Here is a 22,784-nt window from a genome sequence, read left to right on the forward strand (position 1 = left end):
GGAGTAGGTGGTAATCATCAGCAGGTTTCTTTGCCCATGTTTGAATTGATGCAATGAGTCAGGAGTAAATGTTGAGAACTTCCAGGGCCTCTCTCTTTCTACTGTACACCGCTGTACCATCAACTGTGCTGGATCTGTCCTCACAGTGGCACAGGACATACCCAGGGATGGTAATGGAGGAGTCTGGGGCATTAGTTGTGATGTATGATTTGGTGAGTGTGACTATGTCAGGCTGTTGCTTCAGTAGCCTGTGGGCCAGCTCTCCCAATTTTGGGACACAAACCCAGATGTTAGAGAAGAGGACTTTGAGTTGGGTGCTTCTTTGTCATTTCTGGTGCTTGGAGTTGTCCATCTACTTATTAGTTAACGTTTCGGAGTAGCTGACTTGCAGAAGACAGTTAAAAGTCAAGCACACTGCAGCCCTAAGACTCTCTGAGAATACTGTTCCTTCAGTGCTAGTGCCTTGTGTATTCCCATTTTCTTCATGCAACCATTTACTGTCATGCCTTCAGTTAGCCCCGAGTTTTGGAATTCCTTCCCAAAGCCTCTCTGCATCTTCATCTCTTCATCTCCCCTTTTAAGATGCTATTTAAAAATAATCTCCTTGACCAAAGGTTTGGTCGTTCATGCTATGTCTCATTTGGTTCAATATCAATTTTCGTCTGATTATGGTCCTATGAAGTTGCTTGGGAAGTTTTACTGCGTTGGAAGTTGTAACAGTCAACAGTAAGAAACCGCACTCATTTTTGTTTTCCACAATTTTCTCCTAGCATCTTCCCTAAATTCCGGAAACCATGACCATTAGTATTAGCCAGGCACTGTCCAAACTGGGATCATCTTTGACAGTCCATAAGACCATAAAAAACAGGAACAGGAGTAGATCGTTCAGCCCTTCAAACCTGCTCCGCAATTTAACAAGATCATGGTTGATCTAACGCTCACGAAGTCCGCTTTCCTGCCTTATCTCCATAACCCTGAACTCCCCTACTGATTAAACCTATCGATCTCAGCTTTGAAAATGTTCAAGAACTTGGCCTCCTCAGCTTCCTGAAATAAAGAATTCCAAGGATTCACCACTCTTTGAGAAAAGCAATCTCAAATCAATGATATAATGTAACCGCACTCAGGATCGGAGCGGAAAATCCCAGCAATGAGTGTGAGAAACACTGAGGGAGTGATTCTCACACATACATCATGCAACACTTACTGGAAGCAATTTCACAGAATCACAGAATTGTTACCATGCAGAAAGAGGCCATTTAGCCCATCGTATCTGCACCGGCTCTCCAAATGAGCATCATGACTTAGTGCCACTCTCCTGCCTTTAGCCGTAACCCTGCACATTGTTTCTATTCAAGTAATCATCCAATACCCTCTTAATGCCTCAATTGAACCTGCCTCCAATACATTTCCAGCAGTGCATTCCAAAAAAAACACTCATTGCCCAGATATTAGCAACACATTGTTCCAGATCACCATTAGAAGATGAAAAGTAGCCTCGGTCTGATCTGTTGCAGCATGAAGTATCTTAAGTATAGGTTTCTCTTCAATGATTGCATTTTTTGCACTAAACCATTTGCTTGTGCTAACAGATTAATTCCAATTTGAAATTACAATGTAAAAACTATTTTTTTACATTTCAAGGTTTGCGATGCTGTCCTAAGTTCTGGAGAAAAGTTAGGCAGCAGAAAACGGCTCTCCAAAAGTCCTTTAATGTATGAGTGGTATCAAGAGCATTATGTTGGAGCAGCTCATGGCTTGGCTGGGATCTATTATTTCCTGATGCAGGTAATTAGTTTGTTTTGATCTTCTACTGATACTGAAAATGTAGAATTTTTATTGTCATTTTCAGTCAACTAAAATGTGACAATAGAGTGCAAGCCATCTATAATGCATATATTTCAACCTCTTATTCAACAACAAACTGCAAACAGTAAACCCAGAATCGTGCCACCCATCACAGTTTACAGACTACCCTCCAGTTGTTTTCATTTGATTTATCTTCATAGCTGATTTAATAGACTACTATGTTGAATTTGGATTACAAATTCAGTCTGGAATAAGTACTGTTAAATGCACCATTTCATTAGTGTCAGAGAAACCAAAATAGCGCAAATGTAGTCAAGTTGTGACTGATTTATGGGGTGGAATTCTCCCATGGCCCTGTTGATGGCGTCAATGGCAGCCGACGGAGCGAATGAGTCAAGAGGTGCAAAAATAGCTTTCTCACTGTGCGAATTTACATTGGGGCCATCTGCCGGTACCCGCCATAGTGGATTGGGGATCACGTTGTAGGTTGGCATGAAACTGGTTTCACCTTGAGGGCCTTGCTCAGATCACGGACATCTGAGGAGAAGATTATGCTGAAGGCTCCAGCAACTGGACCTTGGAGGAACACGTACATCGCATTGTTCGTCTTCATGCGTATGGCACCACCGCAAAACAGCTCTCGGGAGGTGGGAGGATTCCACACAGCAACTTCAGTCTCACTGATGTCAGACCTGCTTCGGAACTTTAGGGTCTTATCAAGGGCTGGTAAGGATGTGGCAAAAGCAGGGAGGCGGGTGAGGAAGGTATAGGTGAGAGATGAAAGTCTGAGGGAGAGGGGTGGGCGGGTAAAGGTTTCGGGGCGGTAAAGCTGGGAGGGGAGGGGTGAAGGTGTCGGGGAAATAAAGCTGGGACAGAGGGATAAAGGTGTCGAGAGGTGAAGCTGGGAGGGAGAGAAGAAGGTGTCGAAGGAGTGAAGCTGGGTGGGGATGGGAAGGTGTTGGTGGGGTGAAGCTATATGAGGGAGCTCAGGGGAGGAAGATGCCAGGGCAGGAGGGCTAATAGGAGAGGGGTGCAAGTGGTGAGGTGGGTGTAATGGGGAAGAAGGAGTAGGGGAGGGGGTTTGGAGCAAGGAGTGAGAGGGGAGGAAATGGTAACAGGAGAGAATGGTGCAAGTGGGGAAGAAGGAGTAAGGGATGGAGTTTGGAAAGGAAATAAGTAATCGCAAAGTAAATCACAAGCACCTTGTACTTGTGGTGACAGGGTTGGCAGAAGAGAGGGCTTTAAAATTATGCTTCTTTAGTGTAGAAGGTGTTATGGGCCAGGGTTTAGAGAAGTCCAAAGTGTATCATGGAGTTCACCTGACTCTCAATTTTTAATAGATTGTGGTATGGGGAGCACAGGGCCCACTCTACAGGTGTGGTACAGCAGAAATGGAAAAGTATTTTTTAAAGCAAATCCATGTTTATTCTATAAACTCAAGTTAACCTTTTAAAACATACAGTGAACATCTTAGCAACCATTAATTCAAATACAACCCCCAAAGACGACAACACTAAGTAATCCTTTAAGCTTTCCTTTTAATATCTCCAAGAATTAAAAAAAGAACTTTTAACAGAAGCACATCAGGTTAAAGTCACTACTGAGAGCAGTTATTAGTTTTAAATCACCAAAGGATTGATTTACAGTCTTTGTATTACAGAGAGAGAGACTCATACACCTTCTGGCTGTGACTGCAGCTATCCAGCTCTGAAAACGAAACTAAAACACACCCTGCAGCAAACAGCCTAAAACGAAAGTAAAAAGCTGACAGACAACCCAGCTCCACGCACTCTCTGACATCACTGCAGTAATAAACACCCATTTCTTAAAGGTACTCTCACATAACAAAGGGAAGTGATTTCATTCCAGGGTGACCTTGGAGTAGTGAGTAGTTTTGGCAGAGGTGAGCAAGATCCTAGTGTGTTCGTTGTGATCCAGTCAGTTCAGACAATGACTGGCTAAACTAGTTGTCCACCATATACATTCAAATCTGTGTCCCTTGGACTTAAGAGAAAGAATGTGGGCAATATGAAAGGGGAATGCTAAATAAATTAACATCGACATATGTTAATTGCACCTGAAATTTTCTAATACGCTTTGTTTATATCTGATCAAAACAAAAGCATAGATTTGCTTGCAAATAACGTCATCTGTTCGTTAGCCTGATTTCAGGGAAAAAAAACCTCTGTTTCGCAACAGCCTTTTCTTTTCCTTTTTCTCTTGAGTACTTGTGCAGTTTCCTTACAAAAAAAGTAAGTTATCTGCACCAATCACTTCCTGTGCTTGTGAGTTCCACATTCAAACCACTCTCTGAGTAAAGAAATTTCTTCTTAATTCCCAATTGGATGTATCAGTAATTATCTTGCATTTGTGTCCCATTGCTTTGGATTTTCCCAGAAGTGAAAATGTTCTGTTTCCATCCACATTTACACTGTCCCACTCGATCATAATTTGAAAGACCTCTATCAGGTCACCTTCAAGTCTTTTCTAAAGAAAACATCCACAATCTGTTCAGCATTGCCAGATAGTTGTAATCTCTCAGTTCTGAAACCATTCTTGCAAAACGTTTTTGTCCCTTCTCCTGCCCTTCTGTGGTTTCCATTGTGGCCACCTCACACCTCTGGGAAACCCGTGGGCGTGGGTGCGCTGTTGGCGGACCGGAGCATCCTGCCGACGGGGAATTCTGCAGCAGAAGTTTGCACAGTACTCCATGTGGCATGACCAGATCCTATGCAAGTTGAACATAACTTTATTACATTTAAATTCAATAAACACTAGAAATAAATTCATATGTACATTCGCATTTTAGTTGATGATGCTGCTTTTAATTGGTACACCTGAATCCCTCGATCTCTTTTCTCTTGTACCTATTCACTTTCTTATTCTCTATGGAGTAGGTGGTCTTTCTGTTTTTTCCTATCAAAGTACATAACCCACATTTACTTTTATTAAAATATATATTGAAATAATTTTATAATTTATACTTATAAGTTTCATACAGCATAAATACATTTATGCTGTATGAAAATAGAGTGCTGATTGGTTGGCAAGTGGACTGAAGTAGAGCTGTTGCCATGGAGAATTCACCAGTTGAGGGTGACTGATAGTTACTGCCAAGCATCGTTTGGAATTTAAACCAGGTAGCTTGACTCTGGTCAAGGCATTGTCCTCAGGAATGAACAGCGAATGGCTGTCACTTATTTTGTTTAGCTTAAATAAGTGCAACGTGTGTACATATTCTTTCTCTCTGCAAAGAAAAGTTTTGAAAGTCACAATGTGCCATGTATTGTGTGCTCTTGGCATGTTACTTACTCAGGAAATTTTACGTGATTGGGATCTACTTTTTCTCAATCCGTGATGGAAACTTGGTTATTAAGCAGGTAAAGGTTGAACAATCTAAATTTTTTGACAAAGATCAAAATTGTATACAAGCATTGAGATTCAGACTTGAGTTATTTTTTATTATTTTATTTTAGCAACAAAATTCTGATTCTCTTTTTTTAAATCTTTTTTTCTTTAGCCAGAGTTTGGGATTGACCAAGATGTGATGTTCAGGCTGGTGAAACCCAGTGTGGAATACGTTTGTCAGCTGAAGTTTTCATCAGGAAATTATCCTCCGTGTATAGGTGAATCCAGAGATAATCTGGTTCATTGGTGTCATGGGTCACCTGGCGTTATTTACATGCTCATACAAGCTTATAAGGTACACTTTATTTGTGTGTATGTACGTGTGAGTGTGTGTGTGTGTGTATACGTAATCCAGGGACGGGATGGAATATTGAGGTAATAAGAGAGCACAGCACAGATTCACTTGGATGCTGCCTGACCTGCAACAACATAAATAAGCAGAAAGTCTTGAAACATTCAGCCTATTTTTATCATATAATTGATTAAAGGGAGATTGATAAATTGAAAAAGTAGGTGGACTATTTGTAGTAATTGCGGGTGGGGCAGCGAGAAGGAGGATCATGGAGGGAGGCAGCAAACAGGAGGGTCATGAAGGCAAGGTGCTTTTGTGAGGGAGGAGGGTGGGTGGGTGGGGAGTGTCGGGGAAGGGGTTTGGGAAGGAGGCAACGAGTGTAAGTTTGTGAACAACAAACATCTGGCGGCTTGTGCCAAAGTTGGAGAGTTGCCTCACAATCTAATCAAGCAATTGCCCGACATAGTCATACTCTCAGAATCATACCTTGCAATGTCCCAGACACCACTATCACCATTCCTGGATATGCCATGTTTCATCGGCAAGACAGACCCAGCAGAGATGGCGGCACAGTGGTATACAGTTGGGAGTTGCCCAACATCGATGCTGGACCCCATGAAGTCTCATGCCTTCAGGTTAAGCATGGGCAAGGAAACCTCCTGCTGATTACCACGTACTGTCCACCATCAGCTGATGAATCAATACTCCTCCATGTTGAACACCAATTGGAGGAAGCACTGAAGATGGCAAGGGCGCAGAATATATTCTGGGTGGTAGATTTCGATGTCCATCACCAAGAGTGGCTCGGTAGTACCACCACAGACCGAGCTGGCCGGGTCCTAAAGGATATAGATGCTAGACTGGGACTGCAGCAGGTGGTGAGGGAATCAACAAGAGGGAAAAACATTCTTGACCTCATCCTCACCAATCTTCCTGCTGCAGATACATCTGTCCATGACAGTATCGGTAGAAGTGACCGTCGTACAGTCCTTGTGGAGACAAAGTCCCGTCTCCACATTGAGGATACCCTCCATCGTGTTGTGTGGCACTACCACCATGCTAAATAGAATAAACTTTGAACAGATCTAGCAACTCAAGTCTGGGCATCCATGAGACACTGTGGGCCATCATCAGCAGCAGAATTGTATTCAACCACAATCTGCAACCTCATGGCCTGGCATACCCCCCACTCTACCTTTACCACCAAGCCAGGGGATCAACCCTGGTTCAATGAAGCGTGCAAGAGAGCATGCCAGGAGCAACATCAGACATACCGAAAAATGAGGTGTCAACCTGGTGAAGCTACACCACTTGTGTGCCAAACAGCATAAGCAGCAAGTAATAGACAGAGCTAAACGATTCCACAATGAACGCATCAGATCTAAGCTCAGCAGTCCTGCCACATCCAGCTGTGAATAGTGGTGGACAATTAAACAACTCACTGGAGGAGGAGGCTCCACAAATATACCCATCCTCAATGATGGATGAGCCCAGCACATATGGGCAAAAGACAAGGCTGAGGCATTCGCAACAATCTTCAGCCAGAAGTGCCGAGTGGATGATCCATCTTGGTCTCGTCCAGAAGTTCCCAGCATCACAGTTGTCAGTCTTCAGCCAAAACGATTCACTCCACGTGATATCAAGAAATGTCTGAAGCCACTGGATACTGCAAAGGCCATGGGCCCTGACAATATCCCGGCAATAGTACTGAAGACTTGTGCCCCAGAACTTGCCACATCCCTAGCCAAGCTGTTCCAGTACAGCTACAACACAGGCATCTACCCGACAATGTGGAAAATTGCCCAGGTATATCCTGTACACAAGAGACAGGATAAAGCCAACCCAGCCAATTTCCGCCCTATCAGTCTACTCCATCATCAGCAAAGTGATAGAAGGAATCATCAACAGTGCTATTAAGCGGCACTTACGTGGCAATAACCTGCCCACGGACGCTCAGTTTGGGTTCCGCCAGGGTCACTCAGCTCCTGACCTCATTACAGCCTTGGTTCAAGCATGGACAAAAGCACTGAATGCCAGAGGTGAGGTGAGAGTGCCGGCCTTGACATCAAGGTAGCATTTGACCTACTATGGCATCAAAGAGCCCTAGCTAAACTGGAGGCAATGGGAAGCAGGGGGGAAACTCTGCTGGTTGGAGTCATACCAGGCACAGAGAAAGATGGTTGTGGTGGTTGGAGGTCAATCATCTCAGCTCCAGGACATCACTGCAGGAGTTCCTCAGGGTAGTGTCCTAGGCCCATCTGCGGCTTCATCAATGATCTTCCTTCCAACATAAGGTCAGAAGTGGGGATATTTGATGGGCAGCACGGTAGCACAAGTGGATAGCACTGTGGCTTCACAGCGTCAGGGTCCCAGGTTCGAATCCCTGCTGGGTCACTGTCTGTGCAGAATCTGCATGTTCTCCCTGTGTCTGCGTGGATTTCCTCTGAGTGTTCCGGTTTCCTCCCACAGTCCAAAGACGTGCAGGTTAGGTGGATTGACCAAGATGAATTGCTGCTAGTGACCAAAAAGGATAGGAGGGATTATTAGGTTACGGGGATAGGGTGGAAGTGAGGGCTTAAGTGGGTCGGTGCAGACTCGATGGGCCGAATAGCTTCCTTCTGCACTGTATGTTCTATGTTCTATTTGCAGATGACTGCACAATGTTCAGCACCATTCGCAACTCCTCAGATAATGAAGCAGTCTGTGTCAAAATAAAATGCAGCAAGACCTGGACAATATCCAGGCTTGGGCTGATAAGTGGCAAGTTACATTCGCGCCACACAAGTGTCAGGCAATGACCATCTCCGACAAGAGAGGATCTAACCACCGTTCCTTGACATTCAATGGCATTACCATCGCTGAATTTCCCACAATCAACATCCTGGGGGCTACCATGGATCAGAAACTGAACTGGAGTAGCCACATTAATACTGTGGCTACCAAGGCATGTCAAAGGCTAGGAATCCTATGGTGAGTAATTCGCCTCCTGACCCTCCCCCAAAAAAAGCCTGTCAACCATCTACAAGGCACAAGTCAGGAGTGTAATGGAATACTCTGCACTTACCTGGATGAGTGCAGCTCCAACAACACTCAAGTAACTCAACACCATCCAGGACAAAGCAGCCCACTTGATTGCTCTCCCTTCCACAAACATTCAAACCCTCCACCACCTTCGAACATTGGCAGCCATGTGTACCATCTACAAGATGCACTGCAGTAACTCACCAAGGTTCCTGAGACAGCACCTTCCAAACCCACGACCACTACCATCTGGAAGGACAAGAGCAGCAGATACCTGGGAACCCCACCACACGGAGGTTCACCTCCCAAGTCACTCACCGCCCTGACTTGGAAATGTTTTGCTGCTCCTTCACTGTCACCGGGGCAACATCCTGCATCTTTCTCCCTAACAGCACAGTAGGTGTACCTACACCTCAGGGACTGCAGTGGTTCAAGAAGGCAACTCACCATCACCTTCTGAAGGGCAACTAGGAATGAGCAATAAATGCTGGCCTTACTAGCGGCGCCCACATCCTCTAAATTTTTTTTAAAATTCGGGTATGGCGCCGTCATCTGAGACAACGCAACACACAAAGCTTTTTCTTGTTGGCCCAATAGAGACCAATGTCACGTTACAAAAAAGCAGTGACATTATTCCATCCATCCACTTATAGATTGTGCATTTCTTTTTGCACGTTTCTCACTCAGACTTGATCCAGACTGTGGAACAGTCTCAACTGTTGTATAGAGAGCTGAATGAACAACCCAGATTTATGTTACACTTTTGATGTGATAAAATATTCCAAGCTGCTTCAAAGGAGCTATCGAAAGCAAGGGTTGATACCTCGTCACAAGGTGATATGAGAGCAAATTTCAAAACTTTGGTCAATGAGGTAGGTTTTAAAGATTATCTTAAATCGGGGAAAGAGAGATAGAGAACTGGACAGGTTTGGGGAGGGAATTCCATGCTTCTGGTCCAGGCAACTGAAGGCATAGCCACCATTTGTGAAGCAATTAACATGTGGGAAGTTGAAGAGCTACAGCCAGATGATTACAGATATTTGGGAGGGGTGTGAACTAGAGAATATTACAGATGTCGGGAAGATAAGGCCACAGGGGGATTTGAAAACGAGGAGCAGTGTAGATCACTGGGTGATGGGTGAACAGGACTAAGTGAGAGTAAGAATACAGGGCAGCAGAGTTGTGGATGATGAAAAGATGTTTAATTGTGCTAATTTTCATTTGCCCTTCCATGGGATGGGAGCATTGCTGGCTAGGCCAGCATTGTTGCCCACAGCTAATTGCCTTTGAGAAAGCGATAGTGAACTGCTTTCCTGAATGAACCACTGCAGTTGGTGGTATTGGTAAACTTGCAGAGCTGTTAGGGAGGGAATTCCAGGATTTTGACAGTAAAGGAACAGGATGGTGTATGGCTTGGAGAGGAACCTGCAGTAGTGATGTTCCCATGCAGCTGCGGATCTTGATCTTCTAGGCGGGTCGTGCTCACAGGTTTGGGAGTATGGGAAGTGCTCCATTCATTAACTCGTTTCAGTTTTTTACTGTTTTTGAACTTTCTTTTATAATTTGGCTTGTACAGGTGATAATGAGCTGAGACCCATTATTCACACATTAACAAGTTGCACCGGAGTTATTCAGATTCTTGTGAAGTACGATAAAGGCATTGTGAATTTTATATTATATCCATAGGACAGCAATAAATCACCTTCAGTACACTACATTGACCTGTGAAATTAGGGTGCTAAGACACAAGCTAAAAAAATCCACGTATGGATCGCAAGGCAAATGAAGAGCTCCTTGAAATAGCTGAAGGAGCTCCTTTTTTAAAAAAAATGTGACATCCTATAAAGAAAAATGTCAGTGTTTCAGCCATTTGATTCGAACTGAAAAGTTGCAGAGATCTCTTCTGGAGGGCAAAGGGGAGGGCAGCAGAAAAAGGAGTCAGCCTGCAGATCGAAGACTCGGAAAGACAAATGTCACAGAACGGTTACAGACCAGATAGAGTGGGTGTGTGAGGATGGCACAAGGAAGGCCAGTGTGACAGACCATCACAGCAGATCCCCTGGGTAGGAGTAACTACAAGCAGCAGCACGACTTGATCTTAACATTGCAAATTTGTGTTGCCAGGAGATGACTTCCTTTAACCTGCATATCGCTATAAATGGCGGATCGATAGGAACCAACGAATTGCATCTTGCAACACATTTATGTATATTGTAGAAATGTTCCTACTATTGGCACCAAGATGTGTTTTTTTTTAAAAAGGCTCCTGACTTATTTTTTAATTCAATCACAGGATGTGGGAGTTGCTGGTGAAGCCAAACTTTATTGCCCTCTCTAGTTTCTCTTGAGGAGGTAGTGGTTCGCCAATTTTGAGTGGCTTACTCAACCTTTTCAGTAGTCAGTTAAGAGTCATACACATTGCTGCTGGCCTGGAGACACCTAGCGGACAGACCTCGTAAGGACAGCAGATTTCCTTCCATAAAGAAGAGTGAACCAAATGGGTTTTTTTGGCAATCCAGTAGCTTCACTGTCACTATTACTGATACCAGTTTTGTGCTCCAGTTTTTTATTAATTGAAGTTAAATTCTGCAGCTGCAGCGATGACATTTGACCTCAGGACTCTGGATCATTAGTACAGGCTTCTGGATTGCTAATTCAGTGATACAGTATAAACATTGCTTGCAGAATCTTGTGGAGGCAGTCAGGATCTCAGCTGCTGGCTGGAGAGTTGGCGAGACCTGGACGTCGCACCTATTCAGGAAAGCGTGCCACACCTTGTGTCACTCAGCCACTTAGCAGGTTGGCGGCCTGTCCCCTAGGGTGAAATCCCTCCTTTCGAGAGCTGCCGGCCAATCAGGAAGATGGTGGCTGCTGTCAGTACCACACCCACCCGAGGCCTTGGTTCAAGGAGGCAGAAAGGGAGTCGTGGGGCCCGTCTGGGGAGTGAGTTAAGGGGGTGGCTTTCAGCGGACTCTCTAGCCCTCAATCAGGCACTAGATGCCCCCCATGGGGGATCTGCAAGCAAACACACCAGGATTTATTTGTCATGCTTACTGCATGGCGAACCCCCCACCCGCCTCAGTTAATACTAGAAGTGGTGGATGAGACCCTTAAGTGAGCATAAAGGCCTTCAATTGGCAGCGGGGTAGGAGGCCATCAACAGACTTAATCAGGTTGGAGGCAGGAAGGTAATGGGAACCCCACCCTACCACCTTCTCCCTTGATTAAATGCCCCCCACGCCACTAACAAACCCACCGAAGGGAGGGCACACAATTCCGCCACATGCACTCCCGGAAGGCAGCCACATTTGAGCCTATTTCAGTTTAAAGTATCATACACTGTCTTAATGAAGATGAATAGGATTATGTGCTTCTTATTGATATGCTACTGCATTATGCTATCTGATGTTTTCATGCTCTGATTTTTTTGATGGAGCTAAATACAAATCAATATTTTTCTTAATGGTGAAAAACTAAGAACTGTGGCAGGTGACTATGTACACAAAAAACTGAAAGCTAGTGCTGGTACAAAAAACGATCAGAAAAGCTAAAGGAATACAGTGGGCAGGAAATGCCAGTTGAACAGAGCCTTGGTGTGACACCATCCAGAGTACTGCAATCAGTTTTGAGTCTCAGGAATTCAGATGATCTGGTCATTATCACATTGCTGTTTGTGAGCACCTGCTGTGCACTAATTGGCTGCTGTGTTTCTTGCATCAACTAAAATAGCCTAGTAACTCACTCAGTGAATTGAATAATGTGACTCCTGAGGGTAATTAAGGATGGACAGTGAATGCTGAATTTACCGGTGACACCCACATTCTGTGAATTCCATTTGGTAAATGGCCTGTTGTGTGCTGTAAATTATATATATGAATTGGGAGAACATTGTTGCTGTGAGTTTTAATACACCTTCAGGAGCATTTGCATTAAACTGACTGTGGTATTATAATTCTGTTACAATTCTACAGTGACGGATGTAGTACAGTGAGCCGGGGTACTTGTATTGAGCTCCTGATTTTGGATGTGATGTTGGAACAGATGCGTAATGAAAATACATCACTTGCCCACAGTGAAGGGTGTGAAATGTCTCTGCCCCACTGTATGTGCACCCTCCTACATAAATACGTACACTCTTTAACCTTATGCCCAGGGAATGATACATTCTGCAGCGAAGACAGAGAATAAAGGTAAAGAGCTTCAATGAAGCACCATGGGTTTGCTAATCATAAAATGGTTACAGAACAGAGAAAAGGCCATTAACTCTCCTGCCATTTCCCCCTTAACCCTGTAGATATCTTCTCTTTCTTCTCTTCCGATAATTATCCAATTCTCTTCTGAAGACTTGAATTAATCTGCATCCACCACACTCACGACCGAGCAAACCAAATCCTAACCATTTGCGGTATAAAAAGTTTTTTTCCCTCATCTTGACATTGTTCTTTTTGCCACTCACCTTAAAGTGGTTCTATGGTTCTCAGCCTTCTACCAACAGGAACTGATTCTCAACATCTATTCTGTCCATGATTTCATGATTAAAGGAACAAATGATCAAAGTCAATGATCTAGCACATCCTTGAAAATGAATGTAGCGCCGGCACGGTGACGCAGTGGTTAGCATTGCTGCCTCACGGCACTGAGGACTCTGGTTCGATCCCGGTCACTGTCGGTGTGGAGTTTGCACATTCTCCCCGTGTATGTGGGTTGTCATCCCCACAACCCAAAGATGTGCAGGGTAGGTGGATTGGCCACGCTAAATTCACCCTTAATTGGAAAAGAAATAATTGGGTAGCCTAAATTTCCTGTTCATTATTGCTGCATGTTTCATAATAATCAGGAGATTTAGAAGGGAACATGGCAGCAGTAACAAGGACAGAGCTATCCAAATAACCTAAGGAAATGTTCGGACAATTAAAAAAACAAACTGGATTACCTCATTTCCCACACCATAATTGCCACCAAACTTTGAATGAGTTCATTCTTTAACCTGTCCTTTGTTTTGGCAATAGATTTTCAAGGAAGAAAAATATCTGAAAGATGCTTCTGATTGTGCAGAAGTGATTTGGCACCGAGGGCTGTTAAAAAAAGGATATGGACTATGCCATGGGCCCGCTGGGAATGCTTATGGATTTCTAGCTATGTACAATCTTACCCAAGATAAGAAATATTTGTACAGAGCTTGCAAGGTATGTGATGATGTATGTTTGGTGGAAAAAAACCTTATTAGCATTTTATCACATTTTATTATTAATGTTGTGGAGATGCTGGCGTTGGACTGGGGTGAGCACAATAAGAAGTCTTACAACACCAGGTTAAAGTCCAACAGGTTTGTTTTGAATCACTAGCTTTCGGAGCACTGCTCCTTCCTAAGGTGAATGAAGAGGTGGGTTCCAGAAACATACATTTTATTGAAGATGTATTTTCAATATAAACATGTTAATGCTCAGCCCAGTGTGGATCATATTGAAATTGGATGGGGGCTAAATCCATTGCTTTTACTATTTGATCTGTAGAGTCCCAATCTCTGCTGTCAGGTGGCTGTATTGTCCAGTTGACACACTTTAATCTTCATTGTATAGTGTAAAGCGTTACAATGAAAACAGAATAGGAGGCTGGCATTTTTTCTACAAGAGGGAAAAAGAGCAAACAAGCCACTCAAGCCCCTGAGCCTCCTGATGGCAATGATTGAGGATGGTTTACATGTGTTTCTATCAGTCATAGAGAGTACTTGTGATATGGGGAGATATACATTTTTAGGAAGAGAGTCTCTGGCATATAAAGGTTAGCCTGTGAAAGTGTGTGATCTGTTTTAAAAGTATCCCAATGGTTTTGCTTTTTATTGAACCTGCGCACTATTTATTAAAGTGGTGAAGTCTGAATAACAAATTATAATCCAAGTGATTTGATGCAGCACAACATCCTCCACACTTCTTGTTTAACTTGACGTTGTGTGAATTGCTATCCGAGTACTGTAGTTTTACTAATCCATCCTTGGGATGTGAGAAAGCTGGTATCTGAATGATAACAGATGAGTTTCAGAACCATCACTGGACTTAATACTTAAAAAGATGGGATCTGACTCTGAGCGTAAGTCTTGTGAGTGGCACAAGTATGCCTCTCTTTCCCTTCGTTCTTGCTTAAACCTTGTGGTCTTTTTAAGATTAATATGCCCCTTGGTGATCTAAAGTTGTATTTAATGTTGCTGATTTTGGTTTGAAGTTTGCAGAGTGGTGTTTTGACTATGGAAAGCATGGCTGTAGAACACCTGACGCTCCTTTCTCTCTCTTTGAAGGTAATCAACATTTAAAATCACTTAAGATAGAATTAAACTGGATATATTGTGTTGCAGCCAAGTATTTCAGTTTTGTATGAAAATGCTTAAGGTCCATTTTACTCATGATGAAAGTAATTTTTAATGCCTCATCAAATTAGAACTTTTACACAATACTCACCATTTTTGTATTCAGTCCAGTATAAACTGGTGATTGTTACTGTTGAAAGTTGAAGGCGAGCAGGGATGACTAAAGTCATTAACCTACTGCAAACTGTCCTAAACCCCTCTAACCAGTCTCCCCCAGCCTCACCCGCAGGAAGTGGCTGAATGGACTTCACTGCCACTCAGATCGAGACTATTCAGTCAGCTGCCTCTGTCACTTCCCTCCCTCCAGCGCACCAGGCAAAACATCTGTAACGCTCCCCCTGCCCTATCTCTGATGTTCAGGCCCAAATCTTCTGATCAGTGATAAAGAAGGTGTGCCTAAGACTGTGATTTAAACAACACATTTTACACTAGATCCACTGCATCTTCAGATGCTGTCTAAACAGAATCACAGTGATGAACAGAATCAGGAGGTCAAACGAGCAAATTCCTGTGAATCCATAAGGGTGGCACAGCTGCCTCACAGCACCAGGGACCTGGTTTCAGTTATGACTTTGGGTCGCCGTCTGTGTGAAGTTTGAACTTTCTCCCGTATCTGCGTGGGTTTCCTCCGGGTGCTCCCATTTTCTCCCACAATGGAAAGTTGAGCAGGTTAAGTGGATTGGCCATGATAAAATGCCCCTTAGTGTCCAAGGCTGTGCAGGTATGGAGGGGATGGGGTGAGAGAGTGGGCCTAGGTAGGGTGCTCTTGAAGAAGGTTGGTGCAGACCCGAATCATCTCCTTCTGCACTGTCGGGATGCTATGATTCTATGAACCCCTCTTTTTTCATCATGAACTGAAGACACACTTCTTAACCACCATCTTCAGTTCATTGTTACACTGTTTTAAATGGAGCCGTCATCTCAACAGTGGACAACCTCACTTGATCGACAGTTCGCAAACCCCTCCTTAACAGCGCTCAAATCTCCCCATCACCCCAACATTGATAAACCCCTTCCCTCACCCTCGGTAATTCTCAATCCTCTCGTGCATACCCCTGCCATTCTCTCTCTCTCCCCCCCCCCCCCCAAGGACAATGCTCATTCCCCTCCCTCACCCCCGACAATGCTCACTTCCCCCTCCCTCACCCCGGACAATGCATATTCCAATCCCTCACCCCCGACAATGCTCACTCCCCCTCCCTCACCCCCGACAATGCTCACACCCCCTCCCTCCCTCACCCCCGACAATGCTCACTCCCCCTCCCTCACCCCCGACAATGCTCACACCCCCTCCCTCCCTCGCCCCCAGCAATGCTCACTCCCCCTCCCTCACCCCGACAATGCTCACACCCCCTCCCTCCCTCACCCCCGACAATGCTCACTCCCCTCCCTCACCCCCGACAATGCTCACACCCCCTCCCTCACCCCGGACAATGCATATTCCAATCCCTCACCCCCGACAATGCTCACTCCCCCTCCCTCACCCCCGACAATGCTCACACCCCCTCCCTCCCTCACCCCCGACAATGCTCACTCCCCCTCCCTCACCCCCGACAATGCTCACACCCCCTCCCTCCCTCGCCCCCAGCAATGCTCACTCCCCCTCCCTCACCCCCGGCAATGCTCACTCCCCCTCCCTCACCCCAACAATGCTCACACCTCCTCCCTCACCCCCGACAATGCTCACTCTCCCTCCCTCACCCCCGACAATGCTCACTCCCCTCCCTCACCCCTGACAATGCTCACTCCCCCTCCCTCACCCCCGACAATGTGTATTCCCCATCCCACAGCCCCAACAATGCTCACTCCCCCCCCCCCCCCCCCCCGACAATGCTCACTCCCCTCCCTCACCTCCGACAATGCTCACTCTCCCTCCCTCGCCCCCACAATGCTCACTCCCCCTCCCTCACCCCCGGCAATGCTCACTCCCCCTCCCTCACCCCCACAATGCTCACTCCCCCTCCCTCACCCCCGACAATGCTCACTCTCCCTCCCTCGCCCCCAGCAATGCTCACTCCCCCTCCCTCACCCCCGACAATGCTCACTCCCCCTCCCTCACCCCCGACAATGCTCACTCCCCCTCCCTCACCCCTGACAATGCTCACTCTCCCTCCCTCGCCCCCAGCAATGCTCACTCCCCTCCCTCCCCACCCCCGACAATGCTCACTCTCCCCCTCCCTCACCCCCGACAATGCTCACTCCCCCTCCCTCACCCCTGACAATGCTCACTCTCCCTCCCTCGCCCCCAGCAATGCTCACTCCCCCTCCCTCACCCCCGACAATGCTCACTCCTCTACCTCACCCCCGAACAATGCCTCACTCCCTCCCCTCACACCCCTGACAATGCTCACCTCCCCCTCCCTCCACCCCCGACAATGTGTATTCCCCATCCCACGAGCCCAAACAATGCCCACATCCCCCCCCCACCCCCGACAATGCTCACTCCCCCTCCCTCACCCCCGACAATGCTCACTGTCCCTCCCTCGCCCCCAGCAATGCTCACATTCCCCTCCCTCACCCCCGACAATGCTCACTCCCCCTCCCTCACCCCCGACAATGCTCACTCTCCCTCCCTCACCCCGACAACGCTCACACCCCCTCCCTCACCCCCGACAATGCTCACTCCCCCTCCCTCATCCCTGACAATGCTCACTCCCCTCCCTCCCCCCTACAATGCTCACTCTCCTCCCTCACCCCCGACAATGCTTATTCCCCTCCCTCACCCCGACAATGCTTATTCCCCCCCCCCTCACTCCCCTCCCTCTCCACCGACAATGCTTATTCCCCTCCCTCACCCCCGACAATGCTCACTCCCCCTCCCTCACCCTGACAATGTTTATTCCCCTCCCACAGCCCTGACCGTGCAGCAGTTTGGACAATATGGCACGTTGGCGAAGTGCCGCAGTGTAAGACGGGTGGTACAGGCCTTGGGGATTCTTACATAAACAGGATCATTGCCGGTGGTCACATGTCAAAATTGTGGTTCAGACCTTAAGAAATGCCATTAAAACCAGAAGTACGTTCCTCACTTATTAGCAATCCGGAGAATGTCAGTTGTGTTTTGTGGAGTTCCACTAAAATTGGATGAGGAGTTGAGATGCAATTTCTTTGTGAGGGTTTAGAATGAGAAGTTTAGGTACTGGGGAGGAGAGATCACCGAAGGGATGGTCTTAGTAGCGGATTGCTGCCTTTCAGAGCTTTGTCAATGCTACATTAAAAACTTCTGGTGCCATAACATTCATTCAGCCCTGCCAGCCAATGTTTCTCTTTAGCAGTGCATGCTAACACATGCTTTGTAAATGTCGAAACATAGAAAATAGGAGCAGGAGTATGCCTTTTGGCCCTTCGAGCCTGCTCCGCATTCAATATGATCATGGCTGATCCTCTGCCTCAACACCATACTCCAACACTCTCCCCATATCCCTTGATATCTTTAGAGTTTATCTGTTTCCTTCTTAAATATATTCAGTGGCCTCCAAAGCCTTCTGTGGTAGAGAAATCCACAGATTCACTATTTTCGAAGTGAAGAAATGTCTCCTCACCTTAGTCCTAAATGGCCTATCACGTATCCGGAGACTGTTGACCCCTTGTTCTAGGCCACCCAGCCAGTGGAACAGTATTCCTGCATCCGGCTCTGTCAGAATGTTATTCATTTTAATTAAATCCCCTCTCATCTAAATTTCAGTGAATGCAGGCCTAGTCAACCCAGTCTGTCCTCATACGACAATCCTGCCATCTTGGGAATCAGTCTGGTGAATCTTCGCTGCACTCCCTCTCTAGCAAGTATATCATTTCTTAGATAAGTAGCCGGACATTGCACTCAATATTCCAGGTGTGGTCTCACCAAAGCCTTCTACAGCTGCAGTAAGACACCCTTGCTTCTGTACTCCAGTCCTCTTGAAATGAAGACCAACATACCATTTGCCTTCCTGACTGCTTGCTGTACCACATGCTTGCTTTCAGTGACTGGTGTTACTGGGACACCCAAAGCCCTTTGTACTTCAATTTTTGCCAATCTATCATCATTCAAATAATGCTCTGCCATTTTGTCCAAAGTGGACAATTTCATATTGATCCACATTATACTGCATCTGCCATGTATTTGTCCACTCACTCAACCTGTCTAAATCACCTTGAAGCCTCTTAACATCTCCTCACCACTCACATTCACACCAAGTTTCATGTCGTCAGCAGGTTTGGAAATATTGGGCACAATCGTCTGGCCACACTGAGCCGGAAAAGCAGCTCACCGTGGTGCAGCATGGTCGGTGAAAGCTGGGAGACTCGCTCCTGGGATCTACCTGGCTCATAACACCTCATGAGATTCAATGCAATCTCACGAGCCGTTGCAAGGGGAATCCAGCCCAGAATGGGCGGGATCACTTTTTAGAAAAATCTGCACACTAGACCGAGGCAGTAAGCCTTATTCTATGTGCAGATTCCCGAGATAACTGAGGCTTTGGGATTCAATCCCTTCGCTTCAGGGACCTTGGGTGAGCGCCATTTGGTACTGGTCCCCACAAATGGGGACCAGACGGAACGGCACTTGTGGGGGTCTCCAAGAGGATTGGAGCCCCCAGTTGCATGCCCTTTGGGCAGGGTGGTGCTCTGGCAATGCTGGTGCCACCTGGGTACTCTGGCAGTGCCAGGCTGGTGCCCAGATGGCACTGCCAGTTGGCAGGGGCTTGGCAAAGATGCCTGGTTGGCACTGCAAGGTGCCAAGCTGGCATCTTTTGCGCATACGCGATCGGGACGGGTTTGCCCGATTTGGATTTTGTTTTTTAAAAACATTTTATTAAGGCATTTATGGTTTTATAATCACAAAAGACACAAGTACAGACATAAACAAAGTTCAACCCGCAACACATCCCTCCATCTCCTACAGTTCTAGCCTAAGCTAGACCAACATGGGCAGCAAGGTAGAAGTGGGCAGCACGGTAGCATGGTGGTTAGCATAAATGCTTCACAGCTCCAGGGTCCCAGGTTCGATTCCCAGCTGGGTCACTGTCTGTGTGGAGTCTGCACGTCCTCCCCCTGTGTGCGTGGGTTTCCTCCGGGTGCTCCGGTTTCCTCCCACAGTCCAAAGATGTGCGGGTTAGGTGGATTGGCCATGCTAAATTGCCCTTAGTATCCTAAAAAGTAAGGTTAAGGGGGGGGGTTGTTGGGTTACGGGTATAGGGTGGCTACGTGGGTTTGAGTGGGGTGATCATTGCTCGGCACAACATTGAGGGCCGAAGGGCCTGTTCTGTGCTGTACTGTTCTATGTTCTATGAACATAGCTTAACTCCCTCCTCCCAACCCCCCCCCCCCATATTGATTCTGCTGATCGTTCAAATTTCTCCGAAGTAGTCGATAAACGGCTGCCACCTCCGGGCGAACTCTAATGATGAACCTCTCAGGGCAAACTATTTTCTCAAGCCTGAGAAACCTAGCCATGTCACTAACCCATACCCCTGCTTTCGGAGCTTTGAGTCCCTCCACGCTAGTAAGATCCGTCTCCGGGCTATCAAGGAGGCAAAGGCAAAAACATCAAGCTTTCTCGCCCCCTGGACTCCCGGGTCTTCCGACACTCCAAAACTCGCCACCTCTGGACTCGGTGCCACCCTCACCTTGAACACCCTGGATTTGACATCTGCAAATCCCTGCCAGAATCCCCTGAGTTTCGGGCATGCCCAAAACATATGGACATGATTTGCTGGCCCTCCCGCACACCTCACACACTTATCCTCTATCCCAACGAACCTGCTCATCCAGGCCACCGTCATGTGTGCCCAGTGGACCACCTTGAATTGTATCAGGCTGACGCTGGCACATGATGAGGACGTATTGACTCTGCTCAAGACATCCTCCCACAGACCCACCTCTAACTCCTTTCCCAACTCATCTTCCCACTTGCGCTTTACCTCCCCTATCTGGGTTTCCTCCCATTCCATGAGTTCTTTGTAAATTACCGATACCTTCCCCCTCCTCCACCCTTGTTCCAGAAACTACCATGTCCTGTATCCCCTGTGGCGGAAGGAGCAGAAAGTTACAGACCTGCCTTCGCACAAAATCCCTTACCTGGAGTTATCGGAACCCATTCCCTCCCGGAAATTCAAACTTCACTTCCAGATCCTCCAGATCCTGAAAGCTCCCTTCAGTAAACATCCCCCAGCCTCTCAGTACCCACTCTGCCACCTCCGAAACCCTCCATCCATCAAACCCGGCACAAACTGGTGATTGCCACAGATTGGAGCCCGCACCAACCCTCCCTCTACTCCCATATGCTTCCGCCATTGCCCCCAGTCTATCAGGGCCGCCACTACCACTGGGCCGGCGAGAACGGCAGCGGTGCCGTTACCAATGCCCTCAAACTTGTGCCGTTACATGATGCTGCCTGAATATCCAGATAACAAAAACTCCCTCCCACCACCTCAAGCGGCAAGTCCTCCAGCCTCCTCTCCTGCCCCCTCGCTTAGATCACACAAACCTCACTTTTAGTCATATTCAATTTATACCCCGAGAACCGGCCAAATTCCCCTAAGATCCGCATAATCTCTCCCATTCCCTCTAACAGAAATATATAGGAGTAGGTCGTCTGCATAGAGCGAGACCCTGTGTTCCACCAACCCCCCCCCCCCCCCCCCCCCCCCCCCCCCCGGACCAGTCCCTTCCAGTCCTTTGACGCTCTCAGCGCCATCACCAGTGGCTCTATAGCCAAAGCAAACAACAGCGGGGAGACGGGACATCCTTGCCTCAACCCTGATGTAATCTAAAATAGACGGAGCTCACCCGGTTCGTCCGCACGCTCGCCATCGGTGCCTGGTGCAGCAACTGAACTCAGTCAATGAAGCCCTGCCCAGGACCCCCCACAAATAATTCCATTCCACCCGGTCGAAGACCTTCTCCACGTCCATAGTGACCACCACCTCTGCTTCCCTCCCCTCGGAGGGCATCATGATCATATTCAGGAGCCTTCTAACATTGGCCATTAACTGTCTACTCTTAACAAACCCCATTTGGTCTTCCCCTATCACCCCCGAAACACAGTCCTCTGTACTCGAGGACAGGATTTTGACTAGCCTCCAAACCTCCACGGGTCTAGCCCCCCCCCCCCCCCCCCCCCAATCTGTTCCATAAACCTTTTTAGCTCCGCGGCTGGCACCCTCCTTGTCCTTGAACTCAACCGTTCAATGACCATATTGAAGTCCCTTCCCGTGATCAACCTATGTGAGTCCAGGTCCGGGATCTTCCCCAACACCCACCTCATAAATTCCGCGTCGTCCCAGTTTGGTACGCAAATATTTACTAAGACCACCGGCATCACCTCCAACTTCCCACTTACCATAACATACCTATCCCCTGAATCCGCCACTATGCTTCCTACCTCAAATTAAACCCGCTTATTAATAAAAATTACAACCCCCCTAGTTTTAGAATCTAGCTCCGAATGAAATATCCGCCCTATCCAACCCTCACTCAGCCTAGTCTGGTCCACCACCCTCAGCTATGTCTCTTGTAACATTGCCATGTCCGCCTTCAGCCTCTTCAGATGCGCAAACACACGAGCCCTCTTGACTGGTCCAATCAGCCCTCTCACATTCCATGTGATCAGCCTTGTCGGAGCGCACCCCCCGCCCGCCGATCAACCATCATCCTTCTTAGACCAGCCTCTGGCCCGCGTCCTGCACCTCCTCAGGCCCGCCCTCGGATGTCCACCGTCATCGACCTCCCATTTGTTTCCAAGTGCCAGTCCCTCTCCTGCCAGCAGAACAGTTCCCCCCTCCCCCTCCCCCAAACAAAACCACAATCCAAACCCCCCATAATAAACAAGTCACCTGCTTGCCCCTACTGCGCTTCCATGAGCTAGCCCGCCCAGCTAGCCAGGTAGCCCCCGCCTATGGCGCCAAGCAT

The 22,784-nt window shown here is 47.1% G+C and overlaps 1 protein-coding gene across 1 annotated transcript in view; it reads left to right on the forward strand.

The window, feature by feature from the left end:
- Window positions 1-22,784, forward strand: part of lancl1 (LanC antibiotic synthetase component C-like 1 (bacterial)) — a 53,205-nt gene that overhangs the window by 22,118 nt on the left and 8,303 nt on the right. Inside the window, exons 5-8 of the mRNA XM_038786433.1 lie at window positions 1,645-1,788; window positions 5,330-5,512; window positions 13,540-13,716; window positions 14,750-14,822. Coding sequence (XP_038642361.1) covers window positions 1,645-1,788; window positions 5,330-5,512; window positions 13,540-13,716; window positions 14,750-14,822 — 577 coding nt within the window. The remainder of the gene's footprint in view (window positions 1-1,644; window positions 1,789-5,329; window positions 5,513-13,539; window positions 13,717-14,749; window positions 14,823-22,784) is intronic.

This window comes from Scyliorhinus canicula, chromosome 2 (assembly GCF_902713615.1).
Source record: "Scyliorhinus canicula chromosome 2, sScyCan1.1, whole genome shotgun sequence".
Classification (NCBI taxonomy): Eukaryota; Metazoa; Chordata; class Chondrichthyes; order Carcharhiniformes; family Scyliorhinidae; genus Scyliorhinus; species Scyliorhinus canicula.